Here is a 19,560-nt window from a genome sequence, read left to right on the forward strand (position 1 = left end):
TTCCTCTTGGCCAAACCTGTGGACTATCGGAATGCAGATAAACTTTTTACTTTCACCTACCTCCGAGCTGCGCGCAATCAGAAGGACCGTGAGGTATAACTGTACAGTGAACCCCTTCGCCAAGTACATTACACATTGGCACTAAGAGCGATTAACCGACAATAGCGAAAAGGTGCGGGGGACGGAATACGTTCGGCTAAATCAACTATTATCAGCCGGTTTCCAAGCAGCAGTATCGACAAGTCTGGGTTTGCCATGCAGTTATTTAACGATGTAATTAGGTTAGGAGACACACACCGACCAACCAGTTGTTCCAGAGAGCAGAGGGAATACATTTAAAGATGATATAAGAGCACGTCCCTGCGTCATTCTGGCGTGGCCGTCTATCTTCTGTTTGCCGATAGAGCGAGGGATTTAAAAAAACTCCCCCCCACACACACACACACACATACACCTAATATTCCCCCCCCCCCAACCTACCATTAGAGAGCGAAGGCTAGCTTTCGGCCGGCGGAAGGCGGTGAGATGATTCCTGTTCGTGTGGTTTTGCTGCTGTTGGCAGCGTGTTCCTTTCGGTGCAGACAAGTAAATGGTAAGTGACTCCATTATCTTGGAGCTGAGCGAGTGGTTACTGTAAAGACGCAGGTGGCAGTATCGTATCCACAGGAGAAGGAAAGAATAGTCTTTAGAAATTGGCATGAACGAGTGGATCTGAACGGTTCGTGCTGTTTTCATGTTCCCTTTTGAAGCTGTAATGTTGAGTGATTTGTGGTCGTGACGGACTGCACATCTGAAATGGTCTTTGTTGTAACAGTCTCGAGGGCTTGTACACATTTCTTGCGTTCGTTTACTTTTGGCTGACAATCGCTTGTTACTTTTTTTTAAAAACTACACATAATCGTGCGGGAAAGCTTTTAGAATGATTAAGATACTGATAACTGTTGGACTGAAATGGGCAACCGCGAGACCATATTAAATGTTAATTTTAAATACATTTATAAAACATTCTAAAATTTGCTGATTTCAATCCTAGATTAAGATGCCAGAATTTTAATGTATTTCTTAGTACCGTACACGTTATTGTAATGGTTCCCACCTGCTGACGTTTATACCACCTCTTTTAACTTGGAATTGTCTGTCCCGGTTATTTGGGAAACTTAGCAAGTCTGAAAGGCAAATCCGTGAGGTGTGCCTGCTCCCTAACCTGAGTGGTGTGATGCAAGCCCTCGCCAGCGTTGCGATCTCCAATGAATAGATTGGGTTCCTAATTAGTCACAGGTACAAGACGTGAATGAACCAGTGCACATGTTGAAGTTGCTACAGTGGACTTGATGTGGGTGTGTGTCATTGATCACATTCAGGTCTTTCTTCGCAGTAAGGCACAAGGGAGTAAATGAAACCTGTTCACTGGTTTGCCCCTCCACCTGCCTTTTCAGCAACTTCTGAGTGTAATTAATGTAAACGCTTGGGGTCTAGTTTTGCTTTGTGCATGGTTTGCTTTTTGATAACAACGCTCAATTGGAGCGTTAAACTTTTAAGTATTTGCCCTGAACTTGAGGCTTGCCTCACTTTTGACCTTGTAAGTGTAGCTTCAAACGCGTCGCGACTGTCTCTTGAAATAAAAGGTTTGAGGCCTTAGATTTCTTGGCTGGAGTGAGAATATGTGAAATATGGGTCAGTACAGGCTGGGAGGCGGAACATGCCATTCTAGTCTAGTGTCCCACTTGTGGTGTAGCAAACCGCTGCACCGTGAAGGTTACCGTGTTGGACTCGATTCCTGCTTCTGTTATTTGATGCCATGAACCGCAGACCCGCCTCGGAAAGCGATTGGTCAGTGAATTGTACTAACCGTCCAATGGTAACTCGCGGTGCCACACTTCCTCCAGGGATTTTTATTGAAGCATGGCCTGTGCATAAACTTCATGAGGGTGTTATCCCCTGAATTCCCATTTCGCGCGAAACGGCACTTAGTCAGAACTACATTTTAGATTTGCCAAAGATCATTAATGACATTCACTTTAATATTTTTGCACTCTGTACAAACAGACCCTCGGACACAACCCGCTCCCTGGGCAATTCTTTGTTGCGGAATACAATTGCTGTAGGTAAATTAGGCCATCTTCATTCCCTTTGACTGTTTCAGTGCCGGTTGCAAATAACGAGTACTTAACTCAGACCTCTACTTAGCAGGTAAATAAAAGTTCACTTGCTCAATTAACTATATTCCCACGTGATTGTCGGTATAAAGAAAGGCTGATTATTTGAAGTTGCTGAGGATTATAATGACACGAAAAAATCGGAGTTTTTATTGAACATGAACAATGCCGGCAACCTAAGGGCAATGGCTAAAGAATTGATAAAGACAAATGGAGGCTTTCCCTTGTACATCAAATGAATAATCATCTTGCAGGCAATGATTCTCCATGCACTTCACAAGAGAGCAGCTGCATAGCTTGCCAGAAATGTTTCCCATTCCCAGATTGTGGAAGGGGTTAAAGGTCAATGCTTGCTACTTTAGGGCAGTTCCTTCAGCCCTTCATATGGGACTTCATGAAGAGCTGAAGGTGTAGACCAGAAACTGAGGATTGAACAGCCCCAGGAATGTTGCAATGGGAATAAAGCTGGCAGCAAAGTGAAGGTGCTAGCCCCCCCCCCCCCCCCAAAACACTGCTGAGTGGGATAGATGACCAGGAAAATATGCAAGTGTTGGAGAAACAAATACAAGTCCTTCAAAATAGCAGGGTGAGGGGTACAGTTGGGATGGCCACGTTTGTAAATGAGAATCAGGTTTATTGTCACTGACACTGTAAAATTTGTTGTTCTGTGGCAGTAGTGAAGACAAAAATACAGTGAGTTGCCATTTAAAAACAGTGCAGAACAGAAATGTGGAGATGGTGTTCATGGACTGTTTAGAAATGTGATGGTGGTGTGTTAGCTGTTACAATGTTGAGTGTGGGTCTTCAGGCTGCTGTACCTTGCTGATGGTAGCAATGAGAAGAGGGCATTTCTTGAGCAGTGAGGCTCCTTAAGGGTGGATGCTGCCTTCTTGAGGCAGCACCTTTTGAAGATTTCATCTTTGGTAGGGAGGCGTGTGATCACAACAGAGGTGGCTGAGTCTGCGACTCTGCAGCCTCTTTCGATGCTGTGCGTTGAAGCCTCCATACAACCAGTCAGAACGCTGTCCACTGTGCACCTGTAGAAATTTGCTAACCAGATCCAGAATGGCCTGGCACGAGACAGTGAACCTGGTCAGGTGTCAGATCTCTCTGGGTGACTATATCAGAGACGGTGACCACAACTCTCTGACCTTTGCCATAGGAATAGACAACATGGGGACATTGTGATGCAATTAGACAGGAACTTGGGAGTGTGAATTGGGAATAGATGTACTGGGACAAATGGGGCATGCATGATGGAACTGTGCAGGTTATTTAGGGAATACTTGCATGGAATTCTGGAGAGACATTTTAAGGGGACAGGAGGCAAATCTGGCGGTGGGGGGGAGGTCAGTTTTTATGCTGTCAGGTGGAGGTGGGGACATTACAGACATTTACGACTCTTGGACACATGGGTGATAGGAAAATGAAGGTCTATGTGGGCGGAAAGAATTAGACCTTGGAGTAGGGTAAAGGGTTGGCAGAACATTATGGGCTGAAGGGCCTGTACTGTGCTGTAACATTCTATGCTGAAGCTGCTGACCTTTTTCACCCATTGAGGATTCTCGTGTTCTTCCGACTTCCTTGTCCTGAAATCCACAATCAGTTCCTTGCTCTTGCTGTCATTGAATGCAAGGTTGTTGTGACCCCACTCAACCAGCTGCTCCATCTCACCCCTGTACACCACCTAACTGAGATTCTACCAGCAGGGGTGGTGTCAACAGCAAATTTATAGCTGGTGTCTGAGCTTTGCCTAGCTTTACAGTAAGGTGCAGAATGGTAGATGAAGCACAGTCCTTGGCGTGTGCCTGTGATTATCAGTGAAGAGAAGTTATTACTAATCTGCACTGACTGCTCTCTGAGGAAGTCAAGCATCCAGTTGCAGGAGAGTGGGGCTGGTGGGGGGGGGGGGGGAATACAGAGGCCCAGATTTTGAAGCTTGTTGAGTACTGAGGGGGTGATGGTGTTGAATAGCAAACTGTAGTGGATTAAACAGCAGCCTAATGTAGATATTGTTGTCCAGATGATCCAAGGCTGAGTGGAGATCAAGTCAGATTTTTGTCTGCTATGGATCTGTTGTGGTGGCAGGCAAATGACAGCAGCTCCAGGTCCTTGCTCAGGTAGTAAATTTGAGCCATGACTACCCCTTAAAGTGCTTCATCACGGTAGATGTGAGCAATAGTTGAGGTAGCTCACCCTGGTCTTGCACAAATAACCATTATAATATGTCATGAAACTTGGAGGTCGTAAGGAGGTTTTGGGCGGAACACGTGAAAGTGAGCGACATGGAAAGGACCAACCAAGAAACGTCTCTGGTTAGGAAGTACAGGTTGAGAACCCATTATTTCTGAAATGCCTGGGGCCTACAGTGTTTCGGACTTAATTTTTTTTTTGGATTTTGGAATATATAATGAGATGAGTTGGGATCACCATGCACAACTCTGAATTTGCGTGCCACCAGTAAGTAGTCTTTGTCTGACACTTGTACATCGCGCAAGTGCTTAATGGTGAAAATTATTGTATACTGTTAATAAAGAAATTATAATGTGTGCAGGATAACAGCAGCAGCATTGAGAGAACACCTGAATCAGCTGTTGAACAACATCAGCAGGCTTCAGTCTCCACCTACAATGCTGTGTTTAGATTAAAAGATCACAGTATTTGTTTTACTTAGGTTTTGCAATATGTAAGGTATAAAAACAATTAGTTGTAGACTTGCAAGCACGGAAAATTCTGAAGATGTTGGAAATCTGAAGCAACACATAAAATACTGGAGGAACAGCATCTATGGAAATGAATAAACAGTTGATGTTTCAGGCTGAGACCCTTCAAGTCTGGATAGGAAGGGAGGAGGTGCCAGGATGGAAAAAGGTGGGGTGAGGGGAAGGAGGAAGGCTAGAAGGTGACAGGTGAAGCAAGGTGGTTAGGAAAGCTAAATGTCTGAAGAGGAAGGAATCTAATAAGAGAAGGGAAAGGGAAGGAGGGTGGGGACTTGGTAAGAAAAGTTAAGAGGCCAGGGAAGGAATGGAGGAAAAGGGGAAGGAGAGAGTAGGTGAAATCAATATTCATGCCATCAGGTTGGAAGCTATTCAGGTAGAATATAAGGTGTTGCTGCTTCACCCTGATGGTGGCTTCATCTTAGCACAAGGATGCCATGGGTTGACATGTCAGAAATGGAATTGGAATTAAAATGTTTGGCCAAGATATAGACAAGATAATTTGGCAGATGGAGCAGAGGTGCTTGACGAAGCAGTCCCCCAATTTACGACAGGTCTCACCAATGTATAGGAGGTCACACTGAGCACTGGACACAATAGATGATCTCAGCAGATTTGCAGGTGAAGTGTTGCCTCACCTGGAAGGACTGTTTGGTGCCCTGAATGGAGGTGAGGTAGGAGGTGAATGGGCAGATGTGGCACTTTGGCTACTTGCAGGGATAAGTCCCGGGAGGGGGATTAGTGAGGAGGGACAAATGGTCAAGGGAATCACAGAGGGAGCAATCTCTGGACAGTGGAAAGAGGGAGGAGATAAAGATGTTTGGTGGTAGGATCCCAATGGTGGAAGTTGAAGAGAATTGTGTGTTTGACGCAGAGGCTCATGGGATGGTAGGTAAAGACTGGAGGACCAGATTGGCAGAGATGCAGGAACTACGAAAAGGGAAAAGCATTTTACAGGAGACAGTGGGAAGAAGTGTAGTCAAGATAACTGTAGACTTGTTCTGGTGTTCAGTTTTAATCAGTGATGATGAGTTTGCCAAGATCAATGAATTTCTGTATCTTCATAATCAGCAGTGCTTTAGCTTAAAAAATTTTTTTTTTAAGATTTTTTAAAATCTTTAAAAAATTAATGTCATGTCTTAAATTTCTGCATTCAGCCTGCTGAATATTCATAATTACTTTCAATTTTCAGTTCATTGTGATAAACTTGCTCGTTTCTGATCAGCAGACTGTTAAGTGGCATATTTTCACCTCACTGTTAAATCCATACTTTCAATACACGATCAAGATCTAATTTTTTCATCTTGTGCAGTTTTGCTGAAAATGATTTCATTAACTTGTGTTCATTATACGTAAAGACGCTTCTCAGAGCTGTCTGATGAGATCTGCGCATTGGTGGTGAACCTTCCCAGTGCCGTGTGGTATTTTCCATGTCCAGCGCTCAAAAATTTCAGATTCCAGAGATTTTCAGATTGTGTAATTTTGGATGGGGGGGGGGTACTAAACCTGTAGTATCAATAGAAACCCCACTGGCAGGGGGTTTGGAACAGGTCTGAAACCAAAGTAGTGCTGTTTCTGAGAACACCTCAGTCTGCAAGGATAACTGCTTTAACTCTCCCTCTTCTCTGGCTTTAACCATCTTTCAGTATTCCAATGGACCCAATCCTTTGAAACACAGTACAGTTATTTAAACTATTTTAAGTAAAACTATTGAATATGGCTTTCCTAGGCTGAACCAGAACGAGCTGGCTTTTAAAGTTTTTAACAGCAACAGTTTGCTTTGACATAACCTGAGTTTCTATCACTGACTTAAGATATTTATTGTGCTATGTCTCAGTTCTGGTTTTCATCTTTTTTGTTTGCAGCTCCAGACAGTCGGTAGCTAATAACTTTGCCAATCTCCATTTTGAATTTCATTTGCCACAATTTCCAGATGCCCGTCTACCAGTTTATTTTCCTTCTATTGCCTTAAAGTGACCAAATCTATTGGCCGTCTGGCCTGGTCAAGCTGGACCCAACCCATGTCATGTTAACTTCTTACAGGATGTGTGTAGTGCTTCTCTTTGGGAACCGGGCTACAGTGCCTTGTTGGCCTTGCTCTGGCATATTTGGGGTGGTGTAGTGGGCAATCAATGACCAAACTGCTCGTGATGGCAGCATGGTCCCTGCTCCATTAACCTGATGGCTCGCTTTTCCATTATTTCCAAACATCTTCATTTGATAGGTGTAGCTGATACAACTGTATTTCTATGCTATATTGACTGTCCTGTTGTACATGCTATTTATTACAAATTACTATAGATTGCACATTTAGATGGAGACGAAACGTAAAGTTTTTTGCTCCTTGTGTAGGGGAAGGATGTAAGTAATAAGTCAATTCAATTCAAAACAAATTTACCTTAATTCATTATAACTTCTAATAGATTTAAGTACGCAGATGATACTAAGGTAGGTGGCATTGTGGATAGTGAAGTAGGTTTTCAAAGTTTGCAGAGAGATTTAGGCCAGTTAGAAGAATGGGCTGAAAGATGGCAGATGGAGTTTAATGCTGATAAGTGTGAGGTGCTACATTTTGGTAGGAATAATCCAAATAGGACATACATGGTAAATGGTTAGGGCATTGAAGAATGCAATAGAACAGAGTGATCTAGGAATAATGGTGCCTGGTTCCCTGAAGATGGAATCTCATGTGGATAGGATGGTGAAGAAAGCTTTTGGTATGCTGGCCTTTATAAATCAGAGCATTGAGCATAGGAGTTGGGATGTAATGTTAAAATTGTACAAGGCATTGGTAGGGCCGAATTTGGAGTATTGTGTACAGTTCTGGTCACTGTATTATGGGAAAGATGTCAACAAAATAGAGAGAGTACAGAGAAGATGTACTAGAATGTTACCTGGAATGAAACTTGGGTTTCAGCACCTAAGTTACAGGGAAAGATTGAACAAGTTAGGTCTTTATTCTTTGGAGCGTAGAAAGTTAAGGGGAAATTTGATAGAGGTATTTAAAATTGAGGGGGATGGATAGAGTTGATGTGGATCGGCTTTTTCCATTGAGAGTAGGGGAGATTCAAACAAGAGGACATGTTTTGAGAGTTAGAGGGCAAAAGTTTAAGGGTAACACAAGGGGGGATTTCTTTAATGAGAGAGTGGTAGCTGTGTGGAATGAGCTTCCAATAGAAGTGGTAGAGGCAGGTTCGGTATTGTCATTTAAAGTAAATTTGGATAGGTATATGGACAGGAAAGGAACAGAGGTTATGGGCTGAGTGTGGGTGAGTGGGACTAGGTGAGAGTAAGTGTTCGGCACGGACTAGAAGGACCGAGATGTCCTGTTTCCGTGCTGTAATTGTTACCTGGTTATATGATATAAAGTTGTCTACAAATGAGGGACTCCACTGATGCTAACACAAGAGGGATGAGGTCAGTGTTTCTGTCCCCATGGTATATTATGGAACTGACTGGCAAAGCTGCCATCTGATTACTTTATGGTGCTTGCAGCAAGTGGACCCCGATTTCCGGGGCGGTTAGGAGCTGTCAGCATGTTCCAGAGCCAGTTTGAGATTAATTACCAATTAATAAGAATTAATTTCCTTTCTCTACTTGCATTTGTTATATAGAGCATGTCTAAATGCAAATGTGCTTTTATCAGTGAACACACAAGTTTATGAATAATGCCTAGTTATTAAGAATTTAAGTGCATTAAAATGAGCAACATAAAGTGATCAAGTGGCCTGCGGTACAAAAAATAATGCTAAGGCCAGCACTTGTTTTCGTTGAATTAGATGTTTAATTATAGTGTGTACCTTCTTTCTTACAAGGCTCTAAAGTATCCTGTGAGTCATCTCAATTTCAGTGCAGAAATGGCCGTTGCATCCCCACAGTGTGGAAATGTGATGGTGATGAAGATTGTAGTGATGGAAGTGACGAAAGTTCCTGTGGTAAGTCTGTAAACGAGTGGTTCACTTTTTGTGCTGGGCATTGGATTGAGACTCTCAGTTTGAAGCTATTGATATTCTAGTGTTTGTTTCCAATTGATACTGTGAGATACTTCTATGCAAGCTGATCCTTTTAATACAAAACTAATACTGAAGTTCATAAGTATTATCATTCAACCCTATGCATGTATGACAACCAAACGAAATAATGTTCCTGTAGGACCAAGGTGCAAAACATGGTACATATAGTCACATGCAGCTCTTGTAGTTACAATCCACGACATGCGTCACAAAATAATATTAACAAAAGTGCGAGATGCGTGGCCAAAAGATTGACTGATATGAAATGCAAGGAGCACGTTGATATAAGGCAGTATAATGTTACTGGCACTAAGGCATAGCAGCAGAATTAGACTGTTCAACCCATTGTGTCTGCTCTGCTATTCCATCAAGACTCTATTATTCCTAATGAAGAACCTATTAACCTCCAGTTTAACAATGACTTGGCCTCCACGGCGGTCCGACAAAGAATTCTACAAATTAACCATTCTCTGGCTAAAGAAATTCCTCCTTGTTTTTGTTCTAATGGACGTCCCTCTATTCTGAGGCTGTCTTCTGGTCTCAGACTCCCCCGTATAGAAAACGTGCTCTCTGCGCCCACTCTATCTAGCCCTTTCAATATTCAATAAGGTTTAATTAGGTCCCCCTTGTTCTTCTAAATTCCAGCAAGTACAGGCCCAAAGCCATGAAACAGTCCTCATATGTTAACCCTTTCATTGCAGAATCACTCTCCTGAACTACCTCTGGACCCTCTCCAATGCCAGCACATCCTTTTTTTGGATAAAGGGCCCAACACTGCTCATAATGCTCCAAGAGCGATCAGACCAATGCCTTAAAGCCTCAGCATTTCGTCCTTGCTCTTGTATTTTAGTCCTCTTGGAATGAATGTTAACATTGCATTTGCCTTCCTCACCACTGACTGAAGCTGCAAGATAACCTTTAGGGAATCTTGTTCCAAGGACTCCATTGCTCCTCTGGATTTTACTTTCTCCCTGTTTAGAAATGGTCTACAACTTTGTGCTTTCTACCAAAGTGCATAACCCTACACTTCTCGACACTATTCTTTCTGCCACGTCTGCCCGTTCTCCCAATCCAAGTCCAAATTTAAGATGTTGTTGAGCTTCAGCAGCACAGACTTGCTGACAGCAAGCACAACTATTAAGTACTTCATTAATCACCCTTTTTCTTGAAAACGATCACTGCAATCAATAGCCTGTGTCTTCCCTTTTGGAGATGAGCTTTTGAACCACCTGTGCAACCTGGCACTTCTGCAGCGTGAACTGAAGTCTCAAAGTCGCAGGATGGTTGTACCGTGGCGTATATGGGCCAAACCACGGGTGCAGAGCCTGGGCCCGAGAATGGGGAATGAGCCAATGTTTGGCTGCAGGAGTGGACTTGGAGGTGACTCAAAGCAGTAGAGCTGGCGTGAGGCAGTGTTGAGGAGGTGGGGTTAGGCTTGAGTGAGGAATAAGCTGAAGTTTGACTGTTCTAAGCACTGGGCTGAATTGGGAAGATTGGGTATGAACCAAACTGAGGCAGCAGGTTCTGGACCTGAGAGCATATTGAAGTGGCAAGGCCCAGGTCTGAGAGTAAGGATCAACCTGCTGTTCAGCTGATTTAAACACCGGGCCAGATTGAAAAGGTCAGTGTTGAGGCTGAAGGCGAGGGATGGGCCGGAGTAGAGCTCGCTGCTCTGTGAGGTTTACTTGTCCCTGTGCTCAACTGAGGCCAATTTGAATTTTAAGCTCTTCTACACACTCCCTGCTTCCTGAACACTCCCTGCCCCTCCACTATCTTGGTATCATTAGCAAACTTTGTCAAAAAGCAATTAATTCTGTCATCCAAATCAGTAACATAATATGAAAACAAACTGTCCCAACAATGACTCCTGCAGAACACCAGTAGTCACTGGCATTCAACCAGAATAGGGTCCCCTTTATTCTGAAATTGTCTCCTGCCAGTCAGCCAACCTTCAATCATGGTGGTATTTTTCCCATAATATTACGGGCTCTTGTGTTATTAAGCAGCCTCATGTGCGGCACCTTGTCAAAGGCCTTCTGAAAATCCACAGACTTTCCTTTGTCTTTTCTGCCTGTTATTTTCTCAAAGAATTCATGTAGATTTGTTGGGCAAGATTTCACCTTAGCTTTCCTCTGCCTGTCTCCTTTCTTGAGGAGTGGAGTGACAGCTGCAATTTTCCAGTTTTCTGGAACAATTCTAGAATCTAGTGGTTCTTGAAAGATCGTTAATGTCTCCACAATCTCTTCAGCTACCTCTTTCAGAACCCTGGGGCATAGTCCACTTGTTGCAGGTGATTTACCTATGTTCAGACCTTTCAGCTTCCAAGCACCTTCACTTCAGTGATAATAATTACACTTGTCTCTGCTCCCTGACTCTGGAAATTTCTGGTATACTGCCATAAAATACTTAAGTTTATCCAACATTTCATTGTTTCCCATTACTACCCCCTCAGTGTAGTTTTCCAGCAGGATGATATCCACTTTCACCTCTTTTACTCTTATTTTTATTTCTATCTATCTATCTGGTGGGTGGGGGGGAAGAGAGAGCTTTTGATATCTTGGGGAACTTGCCTTCATATTTCATCTTTTCTGTTTTTTTTCTAGTTGCCTCTTCTTAGTTTTTTTTTAAAAAACATTCCATTCGTCTACCTTCCCACTAATTTTTGTTTTCTTATTTGCCCTCTGTCATCTCCTTTTAGAATACCTCTGAGATGTACCTACCCTGTGCCTTCAGAGTTGTTCCCAGAAATTCCAGCCATTGTTCTGCTCTCTTCCCTGCTAGCATCCCCTCAAACCAGCTTTGACCAGCTCTTCTCAGTCGCCTGTGTAGTCCCCTTGCTCTACTACAATACTGATACATCTAACTTTAGCTTCTCCCTCTCAAATCACAGGGTAAGTTCCGTCATGATCACTGCTTCCTAGTGGTTTCTTACCTTGAGCTGTCTAATAAAATCTGCTTCATTACACAACACCCAATCCAGAATTGCCTCTTCCGTGGCGCATTTATCTTTTTTTTACCTTAGCCGCACCTCTCACTCCACCTACCTTCTGTCCTTGTGATTATAAGGTGTATCCTTTTGATGTTAACTTCCCAACTATAATCGTCTTTCAGCCATTACTTAGTGATGCCCACAATGCCAATCTCTAACTGCTTTACAAGATCATCTACCTTATTCTGTGTACTATGTGCATTCAAATACATGCTGTATTCATCATCCTTTTCAATTTTACCCCATGTTATACTTCAACTCCTCCCACTGATGGCAATTTTGCCTTATCATCTGCCTGTTCTTCCTCAGTCTCACTGCACACTGCATCTACCTGTCGAGCAGTTGCTCCATCCTCAGCCTTGTCACTCCAGTTCCCATCCCCTGTCAAATTAGTTTCCACCCTCCCCAACAGCTCTAGCAAACCTGCCCATAAGAATGTTAGTGCCCCTTGAGTTCAGGTGTAACATGTCCTTTCTGTACAAGCCATACTTTCCCCAGAAGAGATCCCAATGATCCAGAAATCTGAAACCATGTCCCCTGCACCAGTTCCTCAGCCAACTCATCTTAATCATGCCCTCACTGGAATGTAGCACAGGCAGCAAGCCAGAGATTACCACCCTCGAGGTCTTGTTTTCACCATTTCTACCTAATTATATTTTCTCTTCAGGACCTCATCCCTTTTCCTTCCGATGTCTTAGCTACCAATATATACTACAACTTCCAGCGGTTCACCCTTGCCCTTTAGAATGCTTTGGACCCAATCTGAGACATCCCTGACCCTGGCATCTAGGTGTCTCTTTCACATTCACAGAATCTCCTGCCTCTCCTCTAACTATAGAATCCCTTATCACTACAGCATGCCTTCCCCACCCCCTTCCCTTGTGAGCCACAGAGTCAGACCCAGTACCGGAGGCCCGATTATTGCAGCTTCCCTGGTAGGTTGACCCCGCCCACCCCCCCCCCCATAAAGTAATCCAAAGCAGTATACAGGTTTCCCCCACTATCTGAAGGTCGAGTGTACCTATGAAATGGTTTGTAAGCCGGAATGTTGTAAAGTGAAGAAAAAATTACCATTTATTTATATGGGAAAAATTTGTGAGCATTCACAGACCTGAAAAATAACCTACCAAATCATGCCAAATAACACATAAAACCTAAGTTAACAGTAACATATAGTAAAAGCAGGAATGATATGATTAATATACAGCCTATATATAGTAGGAATACTTTTGTGCAATCATTGCAGCACTGTCCACCGTAGTGATAATCTCACGCAAGCGCTCTCGGCAGAAACACTCGGCGCAAGAGCTCTCAGCAGAAGCAATCTCTCCGGTAACCTTTAAGCTATGAAGCTGCCAAATCAAACCAAGTAACACACAAAAACACACAGCCTATATAAAGTAGAAATAATGTATGTACACTGTAGTTTCACTTACTGATATTGGGAAGATAGCGAGCACACTGGTGTGTTAGGCTGAGTCATCAGAGGTTGGGGTGGTGGGAGGTAGAGGAGACTGGGATGTCATCTCACCGTCGTCTGTTTCCATCAGGGCAGGCAGGTCACCTTCTTCTATGTCTGCATGCCTTGATGTCGAAGGTCGAGGTTTGTCGTCTGCTGTGGCTGATGTGGAAGGCTTGAAAAACGACAGTATGCTTGACTGCTTAGCCTCGCACATTTTTGTATCATACAGTTCTTTGTAAGCACTCAAAACATCCTGCAAATATGCCCTAAACATACGCACCCTTTCAAAATTAAAGTCGTACTTTTCTGCAATCATTGCAGCATTGTCAATTGTAGCGAAAATGTCACGCAATTGCTTCACGTTCAGTTCCTGAATGACTTCACTTTTGGGCCGTTCACTACTGCGTTCGGTTTCGATTGTTATCCTTTCCTCCTGCAATTGCATCAGCTCATCATCTGTCAGTTCTTGGTCAAAGGATGCCAAAAACTCTTCAACATCATCTTTGTCAACTTCCACAAACCTTTAGCCAAATTCTCTATGTACTTACTTCATTCACTATGATCGAAATGCTTAATTATGCCTAGTTTTACGCTAAGTGTAACACGCTTACACACTCTTTTAGGCCTTCCGATGTCTTAGAACTCATCTTGCTAGCGGATACACAAAATAAATCAACATAAAGCACAGATGCACACAGGCACGTGTTTACACAATGCAGGCTAGAATGCAGTTCCAGGGGAGGAACTTGGCTGCTCGGCGCGTGCTGCCTTTTTTCGTAACAGTGAAGACACCTTCTGTTAGCGGAAACAGGTAACTAATGTAGGCCTTTTGTAACAGAGAGGTGTCATAAAGCGAACGTTCAGTAAAACGGGGGACACCTGAACTTATCCAAAGCAGTGTACTTATTATTGAGGGTAATGGCCACAGGTACACTCTGCACTGACTGTCTATTCCCTTTCACTCTCCTAACTTTTACCCAGCTACCTGCCTCCTGCAACTTGTGGGGTGACAACCTCCCTGTAGCTCCTACCTATCACCTCATTCTCCTGTATGAGCCAAACGTCTTCCTTGGCACAATCTCCAAGGAGCATCAGCCTGATGCACTTTATGTATGTGTAGTATCAGGGAGACTGGCAGTCTCCCAGAGTCACCATGCCTCACGCAAAGAACATGCCATTAACCCTAGATCTACTCTTAGTGCATTAATTATATACTATTAGACAAAGGGAGAAAAGAAATACAAGAAACTTGGAGCCTCTGCCTGTTCTTGCTATAGCCCCCACTCGAACACTGGCCCACTCCCACAATAGCTGCTCCACTTATGCTTTGTTTCTTTTTATTGGCTTTTGCTAAGTTACTAATAAGCAAGTGTCTCCAACTCTATCTGTGATCTCCTACTCTGTTACAATAAAATAAACAGTAGTATAAATGTGTAAAAGAGTGGCAATAAATGATGAAAAGTGACCAGTACAGGATGAGTATCTGAAATGGTGATTTACAAATCTAGACCCTGCAGCTAGGAGTTGGTAACTTGCAGAAAGAACTGAAGGTGGGTTAAGATTAAAGGTGATTGTTGCAGTGGAAGGTCTGAATCTGAGAAGTTGTAAATAATTACTCTGACAAGGGTAGTGTGGTAAATTAATGAAATTATCATGGTTTGCACGAAACAATACCCTTAAAGGAGTAGGTAGTCACTATATCAAACAGATGACGGGGTCATCAACATGACAACTCCTGTTTTCTATAAGTCACTCCTGATTTTTCCATGTAAGGGTTATAATCTAATGCTGATTGGGGTAGTTTCTTTAAATGCCTAATTTTAATTGCTGATCTTGAATATCTTGATTGGTTTTACAAATCACCCACTGGTTTATTTAAGAACTTGCATATTTAACCTCTTAAATTTCATCAGAGGGTTACTTACAGAATCAGTAGTTTGCCTGCAGCTTTGTAATTTACTTAACACTGATTTGAGTACTAATTCAAAGAAATCTTTCCTAAAATTATCTGAAGTCAATGCACATGTTTCTTGTCGAATATGAAATGTTTTGTATTATTTGGAGTTCCCTTCAAGGTGCTACTGGTAGACAGTGAGCAGTATTGCATTGATAACTGATGCAAATGGATTGCAGTGAACAACAATTTCCACCCCCCCCCCCCCCCAACTGAAATCTAAGGCTATGTCCACACCAGACCGGATAATTTTCAGAACGCCAGTTTCATGTAAAAACGATAGGCGTCCACACTATGTGTTTTAAAAAATATCTCTGTCCACGTTAAAAACGGAGATTTCAGCGAATCTCCTCCTACTGGGCATGTGCAGGACACATCTCCTGAAAACAAGTGACATGTTTGGTGTCAAATCTCGCTGTGAAAGTGTACATTTGTGCAGTTACAGACTAGAAAATCTTAAACGACAGACTGCTGTTGGCTCTCATGCAGGAGGACTTAAAACTTAAAACTAATACTGGAGTGTATGGAGGCAACCAACAGGGAGTTCACGGACAGTATGACCCGGCTGACAACGAACATTGAGAAACTGACTAACTCTGTTGCATTAATAAAGTACCTTGTTAAATGTGTAAAACATGTCTGCATTAGTATTGTATTTCCATACAATGCTACATCAGGCTGTTACACATCTATTGTCAGAGAAGTACTTGCATATATAGGTAAACCACCTTCATACAAGCAAGGACAGAAAACAGGGCAAAGTGAGTATACTTATTTATTCAATAAGTTATGGGTCAAAGTATTTGGTGAGTACATTTCTAACTCTTCTGGCTTCAAGTCTCGTTGCCTCTGTTCTGAAATTGTTAGGTTGCATTTGAGAAAACAATAAAATGGTGTGCTGCCGTCACCATCTGTTCTGGCATGTCATGACAGCGTTTTTAGATTTCTCCGGTTACCCTGTCTATACTGCTGCAGCCAAGCGGCATTTTCAAAATTACACACCCTGGAGAGTGTTTCTGAAAAGCTCTGGTTTCAGGGGACAAAAATGCCGTTTTAGTGTGGACGGAGGGTAAAAACTAAGAGAAAAAGCTTCGGTTACAGATTTATCCTGTGTAGTGTGGAAGTAAAAGCAGCAACAGGCTAAATACTTTTAATTACACCTTTTAAAAATCTACCCCAAGGTGTGGAAACCTAGATTTTTACCAAACTTCCATAGAGTTCCATGTGTACAAACAGGTGGTTTTGACAGAATCCAGTTGCTTAAAGAACACTCATACGTTTAATCATCCTAGGGTTTTGTACTAATCTGGATTCTATTTTCTTAGCTAAAAAAACATGTGGTAGTTCTGACTTTGCATGCCGTGATGGACATTGTGTGCCTGGAAGATGGCAATGTGATGGGGATGCTGACTGTGAGGATGGATCAGACGAAAGTACAGAAGTGTGTCGTGAGTATTGAGCTGAATCTACTAGATCTGGGGATGTAGTCATAGTCAACTCTGGATTAAGACTCCAATTTCTGGTCTGGAATTTCAACTACTTGGGTTAGTGTTTCTGCTATAAATTGGTTCATGAAACACAGTTCTAATACATTTGGGGATTCTCAATTGGAACAGGATACTTTATTGCCAAAAATTAAATGTTGGCACTGCTTGTACACTTCTATCATTATGGGTGTTTAAAATTGGATTAGTTGCTAATGTGACCTTCTGCAGCATGTTTTGTGTGGGCCATTATACTGCAAATCAGGCTGCTGTGCAGATGTCATTAACTGTGTTTCCACCATAGCACAGAAGACCGTCTTGTACTGCAGTCCTGAAACCTGAAGGTGAGGGAGGGAGAGAATGAAAGAACATTACCAGTATAGAGCCACACCTCCAGCCAGGGTTCAATCTGACCTTTTCATGGAGTTTTACACCCTTGTGATTGCACAGATTAACTGGTGTGTAAATAAATGTAACATTCTAGGTAGGGCGATGGAAATGGGTGGAGAATAAAATTAGCTGGAATAGCTTTGGTGTTTAAAAACAACTGACTAAAAAGCCTGTTTCCAAGCTGTCACTGACTGTAAAGGTTTCTAAAAGATATTATACCAGCAATATCAAATTTTTCTCTGCAGGTGCTGCCTGACCAATGGAATGTTTTGCAAATCTTTTTAATTGAGGACTTAGTTAATAGTTGTTTGTATAACACACTTGTTTATTTTGCCTGCCCTTTTAAAATTTATTTCCTAATAATAGCTTTTTGTTTTAAAACTCTATAGACATGAGAACTTGCCATGTCAATGAAATCAGCTGCAACCCTGGATCTACTCAGTGTATCCCTGTGTCCTGGAGATGTGATGGTGAACAAGATTGTGATAATGGTGGAGACGAAGAGAACTGTGGTAGGTTGCAATGCCGATACAAGAGCTGGGCATTACTTTGTCCCTTTGGGTTGGCTTTGAAGTATTGACTGTCAGGCCATTCTGTTAGAATGGCTGTTCATGAGATGTTACAGCAGGTAGAGCTGTTGCCCTTCTGCCCCAAGGAACTGGGTTTGATTTTGATTATACTAAGGGCCATGCACACTTCACTCTGGTCATGTGAGATTCCTGCCATAATTTTGTAGATTAGTTGGCTACTGGAACCTTCCCTAATAGGTTCATGGCAAAGGTGATCAGGAGTTGATTGTATGTGAGAGTAAGTTCCTAGAAAATGTGAAAATGGATGTAATGGAGTTGCTCCCTGGGGAGACAGCACGGTCTGAGTGCTCTCCATTCAGTTGGGACTGACATTGATACGACACATCGATGTTGAGCAGCAATTGCTCTTCATGCTTCAAGTGGTGACAAAACATAAAGTGAGTGTAAATGCTAGCTGACTTCTACAATGTTAACGTTTCCTTCTGTTTTTAAAAGCTTCAGCCTGCTTCAATCAGAAGCTGGTAGACATTGATACAGCGATAACTGTGGTCAATTCCTGCGTCAGGGTTGGTCTTAAAAGTCATAGAGCACCACAGAACAGAAACAGGCCCATCTAGTCCATGCCAAACTATTATTGTGCCTAAACCCCGTCAATCTGATCCTGAACTTGAACCATAGCCCATCTATTTTATTTATCCAAGTTTCTTGAATGCTGAAATCAAACCCACATTCATTTCTGCTGAGAGCTGATTCAACACTGTCACCTCCCTCTGGGTGAAGTTCCCCTTAAATATTTCACCTTTCACCCTTAACTAATGACCTCTAGTTCCAGAATCAGTGGAAAAACCCCGTCTACGTTTACCTTATCTATACTCAGATTTTGTATACAGTCGGCCCTCCTTATCTGTGGGTTCCACATGCGCGGATTCAACCAACCGTGGATTGGGAAAACCCGGAAGCTGAACATTGTTCTCCTTGTATCTCGTTTGTTCGCTACTTGTGTTGTGAGCGAGAGGAAGGAGTTTTAAGGCTAGTAAGGAATGGCTGGCTAGCTATGTATAGTGCTACAGCCTCAAGAACTTAAAGAACACGGGAGAATCGGCATCGGCGTTCCCGGAAGAGCTACGATGGTTGTATCTGTACTGAGCATGTACAGGCTTTTTTTCTTGTTATTATTCCCTAAACAATACAGTATAACAACTATTTACATAGCATTTACATTAGGTATTATGTAATCAAGAGATGATTTAAAGCATACGGATGGATGTGTGTAGGTTATTTACAAGTACTATGCCATTTTATATAAGGGACTTGAGCATCTATGTTTTTTGGTATTCTCGGGGGGTCCTGGAACCAGTCCCCCACGGGTAAGGAGGGCCGACTGTACCTCCTGTCAAATCTCCCGTTGTTCTCCTATGCTCTAGGAAATAACTGGCAGCATCCTCGTAAGTTTTCCCTCTATGCTTTCAATCTTATTGTTGTATTTCCTGTATGTTGGTAACCAGAGCTGCACACAATATTCCAAGTTAGGACTCACCAATGTCTTGTACAACTTCCACTTAAATCCCAACTCCTGCACTCAATGTTATGGCAATTTGTCAAAAGCTCTCCTTTATAACCTTGTATACTGGCGGTTCCTTGGACTGTGCAGTAGTGAGATCCTATTTCATTTTGGTCACTTGTTCTTGAGGTTCAGTGGGGAAGTTGGGGGTGTGGTTTCTTTTCCTGGCTGAGAAATTGTGGTGCAGGGTCAGAATATCCACTTGAAATGTGATCTTGTCTAGTCTTTAAAGACAAAGCAAGGTGTTTGTTTAATTATTGAGCACTGAGTACGAGGTTTTTTTTGTTGTCCTACCTACCATGGA

At 42.6% G+C, this 19,560-nt stretch overlaps 1 protein-coding gene across 2 annotated transcripts in view; it reads left to right on the plus strand.

Annotated features, from left to right (window-relative positions):
* Positions 1–462: 462 nt before the first annotated feature.
* vldlr (very low density lipoprotein receptor) overlaps positions 463–19,560 on the plus strand; it is a 30,432-nt gene continuing 11,334 nt past the window's right edge. For both annotated transcript variants that reach the window (XM_059969964.1, XM_059969963.1), the window contains exons 1-4: positions 463–592; positions 8,689–8,808; positions 16,617–16,739; positions 17,555–17,677. In XM_059969964.1, coding sequence (XP_059825947.1) covers positions 526–592; positions 8,689–8,808; positions 16,617–16,739; positions 17,555–17,677 — 433 coding nt within the window. In that variant the 5' untranslated portion in view covers positions 463–525. The remainder of the gene's footprint in view (positions 593–8,688; positions 8,809–16,616; positions 16,740–17,554; positions 17,678–19,560) is intronic.

This window comes from Hypanus sabinus, chromosome 5 (assembly GCF_030144855.1).
Source record: "Hypanus sabinus isolate sHypSab1 chromosome 5, sHypSab1.hap1, whole genome shotgun sequence".
Lineage (NCBI taxonomy): Eukaryota > Metazoa > Chordata > Chondrichthyes > Myliobatiformes > Dasyatidae > Hypanus > Hypanus sabinus.